Raw genomic sequence first — 11,426 nt, 5'->3', positions numbered from 1 at the left:
TCTCTCTCTCTGCCCCCCTCTCTCTCTCTCGCCCCTCTCTCTCTCTCGGCCCCCTCTCTCTCTCTCGCCCCTCTCTCTCTCTCGCCCCTCTCTCTCTCTCTCTCGCCCCTCTCTCTCTCTCTCTCGCCCTCTCTCTCTCTCTCCTCCTCGCCCCTCTCTCTCTCTCTCTCGCCCTCTCTCTCTCTCGCCCCCCTCTCTCTCTCGCCCCTCTCTCTCTCTCTCTCGCCCCTCTCTCTCTCTCTCTCTCGCCCCTCTCTCTCTCTCTCTCGCCCCTCTCTCTCTCTCTCTCTCGCCCCTCTCTCTCTCTCTCTCGCCCCTCTCTCTCTCTCTCTCTCGCCCCTCTCTCTCTCTCTCCTCGCCCCTCTCTCTCTCTCTCTCGCCCCTCTCTCTCTCTCTCTCGCCCCTCTCTCTCTCTCTCTCGCCCCTCTCTCTCTCTCTCTCTCGCCCCTCTCTCTCTCTCTCTCGCCCCTCTCTCTCTCTCTCTCGCCCCTCTCTCTCTCTCTCTCGCCCCCTCTCTCTCTCTCTCGCCCCTCTCTCTCTCTCTCTCGCCCCTCTCTCTCTCTCTCTCGCCCCTCTCTCTCTCTCTCTCGCCCCTCTCTCTCTCTCTCTCCCCTCTCCCCTCTCTCCTCTCTCGCCCCTCTCTCTCCCTCTCTCGCCCCCTCTCTCTCCTCTCTCGCCCCTCTCTCGCCTCTCTCTCTCTCGCCCCTCTCTCTCGCCCTCTCTCTCTCGCCCTCTCTCTCTCGCCCCTCTCTCTCTCGCCCCTCTCTCTCTCGCCCCCTCTCTCTCTCGCCCCTCTCTCTCTCGCCCCTCTCTCTCTCTCGCCCCTCTCTCTCTCGCCCTCTCTCTCTCGCCCCTCTCACTCTCGCCCCTCTCTCTCTCGCCCCTCTCTCTCTCGCCCCTCTCTCTCTCGCCCCTCTCTCTCTCGCCCCTCTCTCTCTCGCCCATCTCTCTCTCGCCCCTCTCTCTCTCGCCCCTCTCTCTCTCGCCCATCTCTCTCCTCCTCTCCCCTCTCTTGCCCCTCTCTCTCTCTTGCCCCTCTCTCTCTTGCCCCTCTCTCGCCCCTTTTTCTCTCTGTCTCCACTTTCTCTCTCGCCACTCTTGCTCACTTTCCCCTCTCTCTATCTCTTGCCCCCTCTCTCTCGCCCCTCTCTCTCACCACTTTCTCGCCCCTCTCTCTATCTCTATCTCCTCTCTCTATTCTCCTCTCTCTCTCGCCCCTTTCTGTCTCTCTCTTTCTCTCCACTTGCTCTCTCTCTCTCACCCTTTCTTTCTCTTGGTGATGATATGAGACATTCTATGAACCCCTCCCTACCTCTTGCCAATGATGTGAACCATACTGTGATCTCTCTCTCCCCTCTGTAGGGGGAGGTGGGAAATGGCAAGGGAAGAGCAAAAAGTGGCGGCAGATGTTGCAATTTCCCCACATCAGCCTGTGTGAGGAGCTGAGACAGTACATTGGTGAGTCTTGTTCCCTGCCAGGGAACCGGGGCAGTGGTCTTAACAATAAGGTTCGCTTTTAATGCTGATATTGAGATCTGTGCTGGAGTGTGCACTGGATGCTGCAGATGGTACATGTATTGAGGATACAGACATATTGTGTACACTAATCTAACCTTTTTAACCAATTTGAAAATTCACTGTTTTGCCCTAACTCGTGACAAAGAACAAAGAAAAGTACAGTGCAGGAACAGGCCCTTTCAGCCCTCCAAGCCTGTGCCGACCATGCTGCCCATCTAAACTAAAATCTTCTACACTTCCTGGGTCCGTAATCCCTCTATTCCCACCCTATTCATGTATTTGTCAAGATGCCCCTTAAACGTCATTATTGTCCCTGCTTCCACCACCACCTCCGGCAGCGTGTTCCAGGCACCCACTACCCTCTGTGTAAAAGAACTTACCTCGTACATCTCCACTAAACCTTGCCCCTCTCACCTTAAACCTTTTCCCCCGAGTAATTGACCCCTCTACCCCGGGGAAAAGCTCTGACTATCCACTCTGTCTATGCCCCTCATAATTTTGTAGACCTCTATCAGGTTGCCCCTCAACCTCCTTCGTTCCAGTGAGAACAAACCGAGTTTATTCAACCGCTCCTCATAGCTAATGCCCTCCATACCAGGCAACATTCTGGTAAATCTCTTCTGCACCCTCTCTAAAGCCTCCACATCCTTCTGGTAGCGTGGCGACCAGAATTGAACACTATACTCCAAGTGTGGCCTAACTAAGATTCTAAACAGCTGCAACATGACTTGCCAATTTTCATACTCAATGTCCCGGCCAATGAAGGCTCATGCCGTATGCCTTCTTGACATGTTGCTCTTTTTACTCGCTATAAATATGGCAGTCAATAAGATTGCCCTTCTTTGTCTAGATATTGATATTATATTGCTTTCAGAGTCACCAGGTAACAAATGATACCACCACAAGGTTCAACCGATATCGATCAAAGACCCAACAACCAGTTAGTTCGTTCCAAGTTCAATAATACTTTATTTTATTTATTTTAAAAAAAAAATTATTCTCCTCCATTTTCACATTTTCTCCACATTTACATCCATCAACAATAACAATAATCAGCAAGATATGTCAGTCCCCATAATAACAACAATCCCATCTACCACCAACCCCCAAACCGCAACCCGCATGTTTACATAAACAAATGACAAAAAGGAATCAGGGATTACCCGTAGTCACCCTTAATCTTACACAGCTCCCACCCCCCAACCCCAGGTCTCCAGCGCCCCCCGTCCACTGCCTCTTGTAAAACTCCTCCCCCAACCTCGGTTCCTTCCCCCCCAACTTTCCACCCCGGCTAGACCACTCGGACCCTGTTCTGCCAGGCTCCGATGGCCGCAGCCCCTCCCCCCACCTCACTCCCGTTCACTGGCCGGCACAAACCGGCCAGCGTGGAGGCCCCCGCTTGCCCGGCCCCAGGAAAGCCCAAAGATCCCCTTTTAGCACACAAACCCCGCATATCCACCTACACCCCAAAGAACTCTCATTTCGAGTGAAAGTCCCGTCCCTTCCCTTGTTCAAATATATACCACCTTGGCTCCTTTAATCTCTGCACCCGCGCGCAGTGATACAAAAAAGAAGAAAATACAGTCATGAGGTTACATCGGCACATGGTCATTCCTCAATTTGTCAGTTCTGCCACAGTCCTTCTGCTTTCGCAAACTCCTCCGCAGCTTCCGCCGTTCCAAAATAAAAGTCCCTGAGCTTGTAAGTCACCCTCAGCTTCGCTGGATATACAATGCCGCACCGCACCTTGCTAATGTACAGTGCCCTCTTCACCCGGTTGAAGGCAGCCCGCCTCCTTGCCAGCTCCACCGTAAAGTCTTGGTATACACGTATACCAGCTCCAGCCCACTGCACCACCCGCTTCTGCTTGGCCCAGCTCAGGACCTTCTCCTTCACCCTGTACCTACGGAAGCACAGAGTCACTGCCCTTGGCGGCTCACTTGCCTTTGGTAAAGGCCTCCACGACCGATGAGCCCGATCCAGTTCATATCGGGAGGGATCCTCCCCCTCCCCCAATAGTTTTGCCAGCATCGCGGCAAAATACTCAGTCGGCTTCGGTCCTTCAACTCCTTCGGGCAGCCCCACAATCCTCAAGTTCTGTCGCCTGGATCTATTTTCCAGGTCTTCCATTTTTCCTCGCAGATCCTTGTTAGTATCCATCACATTCCGCATCTCTTTCCCCATAGAGGCAAGTTGATCACCGTGCTGCAATAACGTCTCCTTCACTTCCTTCAGCGCCTCCCCTTGCTCTCACACCTCCGCCACTGCGCTCGCCACCTCCGTCCTCACCGGGGAAACCACCTCCTCCACCAGCACACTCAAAACCTCCCTCATCTCCTTCCTCACCGTCTCCATGCATTTCGCAATCTGCGCCAACTGCTTTTCAAATTCCGCAGCCATCACCTTGGTTATTTCTTCAGCCGGAAGCAGTGCGGCCTTCCCTGGTGCTCCAGCCTCCATTTTTCCTGGTGACCCCGCGGTGACCTTTCCACTCCCCGACGGACCTCCAGCTGGTTTTCTTTCGGCCGTTTTTTTTTTACTCACCGTCGACATTTTCCTTTGGGTTTTTTTCCCTCCTGTGTCTTCACAGTGCCTCCTCCGTGCCTTCTCCCTTCTTCTGCCGCCTCCGTGGACCCTGGGACTGGGCTTAAAGCCCCGAAAATGCCGTTCCCGAGCGGGAGCTCTCCATTGTGCTCCCGCCCGCCGTCACCGGAAGTCCAATAATACTTTATTTACACACAAGATTGACTTCTACATGCAACATGAACACTACTAGTTAAACTACACCGAACAACTATGACAATACTTAACTTCAGGCAAACGGCTTAGGTCAGAGGAACAGTGGCCTTTGTTCGAATCTGGATCCACAGGGTCTGGAGAAGTAACTGTGGTTCAGCTGGGCTCATCCGTCTGGTAGCGGGCGTTGAACTTGGACTTGCTTCTGGTCGTGGTGCTGCGATTGGAGATTGATGTTGCTGGAGCGCCAGGTCCAAAAGAGATCGAACACATGGCAGTGTCTCTCTTTATCCTTGGGGAGTTTTGCGCTCTTTTGGGCGGTCCTTAGGTTTGGACCCTATTAATTGGGCAGTTCTCGATCACTGTCTTCGATTTGAGCCAATAAAGGGGCAGGTGCCTTGATGGCTGGGCGTGTCCTAAGCTGTCATTGACCTTGCTGTTTTATGCTTCCTGAGTAAAGGGAGTGGCGCCGAAATGTCTGGACTTATATCGGTTACCTGAGTATCAATCCTTTGTCTTACGGAGATGGACCATTAAAATGCTAATCGGTTGGGGGTTTCGATGCTGTCTGGATTCTTTGCTCACAAATATACATTCAGGCTCTGTGCCTGCCTGAATCTTGTATGGCCACATTTCCCTTTAAGCTTAGCGAACGTCCATGTTTCTTGTTGTAAGTGGCCATCCCAGATGGCAACAGTCAGCCCTCTTGATCCTAAACACGAAGCGTGATGGATCACACTGCTGAATCATCTTCTGTTCTCTGGTGTGCCGGGTACCTGTATTCAAGGACAGGTTCTATTCGACTCTATCCTATGGATGGGAACATTTACCTAAGTTTTTAATACATCACACATCTATAAAAATTCTAAGGGGGCACTGTAACATTCAATCATACATCTCAACTTCTTTACACAAAGGGGAAACTCTAACTGTCCTTACCTAAACTACACTTATGCTGCTAATAACCAAAAGAGCTTATATTACAGTCCAAAATAAACAATAGCAGCATCACATTTCTACTTCCCACTTATGCCATTTACAGAGAAAGTAATTTGTCTTGAAAACCGCGGAATTTATTAGTCAGAAAAAGGGTTCAAAAAGAGTGTGGGGTCTGTTGAAGTCCGAGGAAAGGGGCTCTGAGTGTGTATACTGGGGGGCGGGAGACTCTCCTTCGCCATTTCCGAAGCCTAAGTGTCTGTACGACACTGCAAAGCATTGCTATAATCAATAGGGCTTCTACCGTGTAAGAAAGGGAATACCACTTTCTGGTGTTTTCGCACCATGTGGGAGTATCAGTGGCTGTTTCTATGTGTGGTGTAGTGTCCGGGCTAGGGGTATCGCGTTGGGTGGTTATGTTTAGGACCTGTGTGGTAAAGGATATAGGGGCTGATAATGCGCCCAACTGTAGTGATCCAACGACGATCATGATGCAGGTCATCAGGTCCGTCTTCATTTTGTCTTTGTCTTCCTCTGTCTCCTGGTATATTTGTATATTCCTGGGGCTACAAGCATAATATCTGTTATTATCTTGTTGTTTAATATCTCGTTTGTCTGTCTGTTTCTTATTAACATCAATTTCCCATTTAGAATTGTCACCATTTGTGACACCCTCATTTTAAAAACAAAAATCATCCCTTTGGGAGACAAGACCTCCGAGAAAGAAATTCTGTCACAGTGCGAGCACTCTCGCAGCCTGTGGTTGATGCGCTGGGTGGGCGGACAATTTCTCCGTCCAGTGTTGAGATAGTTTTTCCCAGCAGCAAATTTGTTTCAACCAAGTGTTTGAAAATGTAAATAGCAGTTGGGGGTTAGTGACCGAAGGGTCGCTGGAAAGCAAACAAAAACTGTGGCCAAGTGCATTCTTTGAACCACACTTTAAAAGAACAGTAAAAGAGTTTCAAAAGGAACCTTCCGAATGAGCCGCGCGGCAGGGCAAGAATGGGTGGAATCGCCAGGTAGGGCGGTGATCAGTGCCGTGGCTCCACTACCCGAGTTTGGCTGACCAAATACATAGGGAGTCCTCAGGGGGCGGAGGTCATAGATTATCATAGAATTTACAGTGCAGAAGGAGGCCATTCGGCCCATCGCGTCTGCACCAGCTCTTGGAAAGAGCACCCTACCCAAGCCCACACCCCCACCCTATCCCCATAACCCAGTAACCCCACCCAACACTAAGGGTAATTTTGGACACTAAGGGCAATTTAGCGTGTCCAACCCACCTAACCTGCACATCTTTGGACTGTGGGAGGAAACCGGAGCACCCGGAGGAAACCCACGCACACACGGGGAGGATGTGCAGACTCCGCACAGACAGTGACCCAAGCTGGGATCGAACCTGGGACCCTGGAGCTGTGAAGCAATTGTGCTATCCACAATGCTACCGTGCTGCCCACAGTGCCGTTACTCCACTGCCTGGGTGACCTTACAAGAACGGAAAGAATTTGAATATCTATGGACTTCCGACAAACTTGTTCCATTAACTACCATTTTGGCGTCAAAAGGGTAGTTATGACTGCATCAAGAAATTTGTTGAGATCGACACAAAAAGGCGCACAAGAGACAAACATTCAACATTAAAAATACAAACTAAAGAAAGAAAGTGGGCAGGCTCCATCAGGGAATAGGACACTGTAAATCTCAATCGGTTCCTTTCTCTCATCATCTGGACACCTCAGGGTTCCATTCCGAAAAGGGTCGTAAAGGGGTTAGCATTGTGGGAGTCAGACTCTGAGTCATCACCATCTCCCGGTTGCCAAACTCGTGACTGGAGTTTCTGTGCCCTGGCGGCATGGGCTGATGTGGGATCCATTTTGTCGTTTCTTATCAGTTGATTGGAGTTATCGGGGTGCCATTGTTTCTTCTCCTGTAGGGCGGTAGCGGCAAGGGGGGGGGAAAATCGCTATCGTCGGGCGGTGGGTCAGGTTCTGGTAGTGGCAAATAAATGGTCTCTGAGGGGCCAAACATATCTTGGTCACTGTCACTGGGGCTGTAGTGACTGGGGCCTGGTCTGTTTTGCCATTGGTCGGGGATCTCAAGTAAGTCTGTTGTGCTTTCACTGTCGCTATCGCTACCGGCCGAAGCAAGTGTGAGGCTGAAAGTCGTCCCTGTGGGTGGGGTCAAAGTCGTGTCTGTGGATGTGCTGTCCTGGCTGGGGGAGGGCTGGATTAGGTTGCCAGTGAGCGGGTCGTCGTTGTCTGCTATTGCCGGTGAAATGTGGTGTGAGTGGCTGCACTGAGTTCCATAAACCTTAAGTTGGTTTATATGAAACCATCCTGATTTTCCGTTTGGATACGTAATCTTATAAGCTGAGGGGCTGATTTTGTCAGAAATTGAGTGGGGTCCTGCAAATTTGGGGGAGAGGAATGAACTAGGATTGTACAGGGAGACCATGACTTGCTGTCCGACTGTATACTCTACCGGGTGTACTGTTTTATCAAAGCAGGCCTTACTCTGCTTTTTCCTAGCGCCTAGTCGAACAGCTGCAGCGAGCTGCGCTGCTTTAATATTTTCCATTACTTGTTGGACCACTTTTCTGTTGGGAAAGGTGGTGACTGTGGGGCTGGCCAAATCAAGTCCAAATAAATACTCGGTACCCTTCATGGGTAGTCTGGTCATGAGGGTGTATCCTGTCGAACTCGACTCCGTGGTTCTAATAAACATCAGTGCAAATGGGAGAACTGTGTCCCATGTTGTATTGTGCTGTTGCACCATCTTCCTAAGTGTTGCCTTTAGGGTTCGGTTCTTGCGTTCCACAATGCCGCTGGATTGTGGGGGACAGGCAATGTGAAATTTCTGTTGAATTCCAAAAATGTTTAGGACGTTTTTCATTACTCTTCCTGTAAAGTGCGAACCTTGGTCCGACTCAATACTACGTGGGTCCCCATCTAGTAAATATTTGCTGGGTTAGAATTTTTGCTGTTGCTTTAGCCGTGTTTGTCCTGGAAGGAAATGCTTCCATTCATTTTGTGAATGTGTCGATCACGACCAACCCATATTTAAATCCATTTCTGCAGGGGGTGGGGGGGACCAATGTAATCTAATTGGAAGTTCGTCCATGGGCCGTTAACAGGGCGGGTGTGTCTTAGCTGACCTTTCTTTGCATATCTGTCTGGGTTCTGGGCGCAAATTAAACAATTTTCAATGTAGTGGGTTACATCAGTTTTTAAATCGGGCCACCAGCAGAGGGATCTGAGGTGGGCAAGGCTGGGTTCTATCCCTAGGTGTCCGTGTCCATCATGGAATTGACAAATAATCTAGTTCCTGTCCTGGGTGGGGACCACATAAATACCATTCTTTAATATGATTCCGTTGTGTACCGTCAAAGTGTCTTTGAAGTCTGGGAAGTCTCCTTTTAAAATTTCCTTAAGCAAGTCGTCTTCCTTTTGTGCCTGTGCCAAATCTTGAATATTGGTCTGTGAGACCTGGACCGCGTGTACTGGGGCACTCTCGGGGGGGCGGGGGGGTTGCCAAAAGTGACCATGTCGTGAGCCTGCTTTTGCTAGGGCGTCTGCTTTTACGTTACAGGGTGGGGAGGAACGATGATGGCTTCTAACCTTTATGATTCCATATTTGCAGTTTTTAGCTGCTTTGAGAATGTGTTTCAGGTATGGCGCTGAGGGTAGGGGTTTACCGTCGACGGATATAAATCCTCTAGATTCCTACAGGGGCAGGAATTCCGTCTAGCTGTTGCAAACATATAAACTGTCCGATATGCCTGCTAGGGTCGGGAACGAATCTGGGTGCTGCACAAAGTATGCGATGGCTGCTAACTCGGCTGCCTGCGATCCTAAATGTCCTGGCAACGTTAAAGATATCTCCTCTAATGCGCGTCCCTGCACGTCTTCTACATATATGCCATAACCTGTAATCCTTTTCCCATTATCAACGGTGGAGGAGCCGTCTACATAAATTTTTAGAGCTTTATCTGTGGCCTGGGTTCTCTGTGGTCTGATGCCTGTTTTTGTCGGTAACAATTTGGGAATAAAGCCTGAATCTTACATTGTCCATATTTCCATTTAGGCTTTGCGAACGTCCATGTTTCTTGTTGTAAGTGGCCATCCCAGATGGCTGCAGACTACCTTTTCCACCTGTGTTGCCCCTTTCAGTGACCTGTGGACCTGTACTCCTAGATCTAGAACGAACAAAGAAATGTACAGCACAGGAACAGGCCCTTCGGCCCTCCAAGCCCGTTCCGACCATGCTGCCCGACTAAACTACAATCTTCTACACTTCCTGGGCCGTATCCCTCTATTCCCATCCTATTCATGTATTTGTCAAGATGCCCGTTAAATGTCATTATCGTCCCTGCTTCCACCACCTCTTCCGGTAGCGAGTTCCAGGCACCCACTACCCTCTGCGGAAAAAACTTGCCTCGTACATCTACTCTAAACCTTGCCCCTCTCACCTTAAACCTATGCCCCCTGGTAATTGACCCCTCTACCCCGGGGAAAAGCCTCTGACTATCCACTCTGTCTATGCCCCTCATAATTTTGTAGACCTCTATCAGGTCTCCCCTCAACCTCCTTCGTTCCAGCGAGAACAAACCGAGTTAATTCAACCGCTCCTCATAGCTAATGCCCTCCATACCAGGCAACATTCTGGTAAATCTCTTCTGCACCCTCTCTAATGCCTCCACATCCTTCTGGTAGTGTGGCGACCAGAATTGAACACTATACTCCAAGTGTGGCCTAACTAAGGTTCTATACAGCTGCAACATGACTTGCCAATTCTTATACTCAATGCCCCGGCCAATGAAGGCAAGCATGCCGTATGCCTTCTTGACTACCTTCTCCACCTGTGTTGCCCCTTTCAGTGACCGGTGGACCTGTACTCCTCGATCTCTTTGACTTTCAATACTCTTGAGGGTTCTACCATTCACTGTATATTCCCTACCTGCATTAGACCTTCCAAAATGCATTACCTCACATTTGTCCGGATTAAACTCCATCTGCCATCTCTCCGCCCAAGTCTCCAAACAATCTAAATCCTGCTGTATCCTCTGACAGTCCTCATCGCTATCCGCAATTCCACCAACCTTTGTGTCGTTTGCAAACTTACTAATCAGACCAGTTACATTTTCCTCCAAATCATTTATATATACTACAAACAGCAAAGGTCCCAGCACTGATCCCTGTGGAACACCACTGGTCACAGCCCTCCAATTAGAAAAGCATCCTTCCATTGCTACTCTCTGCCTTCTATGACCTAGCCAGTTCTGTATCCACCTTGCCAGCTCACCCCTGATCCCGTGTGACTTCACCTTTTGTACTAGTCTACCATGAGGGACCTTGTCAAAGGCCTTACTGAAGTCCATATAGACAACATCCACTGCCCTACCTGCATCAATCATCTTAGTAACCTCCTCAAAAAACTTGATCAAGTTAGTGAGATACGACCTCCCCTTCACAAAACCATGCTGCCTCTCACTAATACGTTCATTTGCTTCCAAATGGGAGTAGATCCTGTCTCGAAGAATTCTCTCCAGTAATTTCCCGACCACTGAAGTAAGGCTCACCGGCCTGTAGTTCCCTGGATTATCCTTGCTACCCTTCTTAAACAGAGGAACAACATTGGCTATTCTCCAGTCCTCCGGGACATCACCTGAAGACAGTGAGGATCCAAAGATTTCTGTCAAGGCCTCAGCAATTTCCTCTCCAGCCTCCTTCAGTATTCTGGGGTAGATCCCATCAGGCCATGGGGACTTATCTACCTTAATATTTTTTAAGACACCCAACACCTCGTCTTTTTGGATCTCAATGTGACCCAGACTCAACATCTACCAATTTCTTCTCTTTGGTGAATACTGATGCAAATTATTCATTTAGTACCTCGCCCATTTCCTCTGGCTCCACACATAGATTCCCTTGCCTATCCTTCAGTGGGCCAACCCTTTCCCTGGCTACCCTCTTGCTTTTTATGCACGTGTAAAAAGCCTTGGGATTTTCCTTAACCCTATTTGCCAATGACTTTTCGTGACTCCTTCTAGCCCTCCTGACTCCTTGCTTAAATTCCTTCCTACTTTCCTTATATTCCACAAAGGCTTCGTCTGTTCCCAGCCTTTTAGCCCTGACAAATGCCTCCTTTTTCTTTTTGACGAGGCCTACAATATCTCTCGTTATCCAAGGTTCCCGAAAATTGCCGTATTTATCCTTCTTCCTCACAGGAACATGCCG

The 11,426-nt window shown here is 49.6% G+C and overlaps 1 protein-coding gene across 1 annotated transcript in view; it reads left to right on the top strand.

The window, feature by feature from the left end:
- The window catches only part of LOC140427371 (G protein-coupled receptor kinase 6-like), a 256,903-nt gene that overhangs the window by 1,843 nt on the left and 243,634 nt on the right, over positions 1-11,426 (top strand). Inside the window, exon 2 of the mRNA XM_072512918.1 lies at positions 1,363-1,458. Within this exon, the coding sequence (XP_072369019.1) occupies positions 1,363-1,458 (96 nt within the window). The remainder of the gene's footprint in view (positions 1-1,362; positions 1,459-11,426) is intronic.

Source organism: Scyliorhinus torazame, chromosome 7, assembly GCF_047496885.1.
Source record: "Scyliorhinus torazame isolate Kashiwa2021f chromosome 7, sScyTor2.1, whole genome shotgun sequence".
Lineage (NCBI taxonomy): Eukaryota > Metazoa > Chordata > Chondrichthyes > Carcharhiniformes > Scyliorhinidae > Scyliorhinus > Scyliorhinus torazame.
The sequence above is the reverse complement of the archived record's forward strand: the minus strand, read 5'-3'. Positions and strand labels throughout refer to the sequence as shown.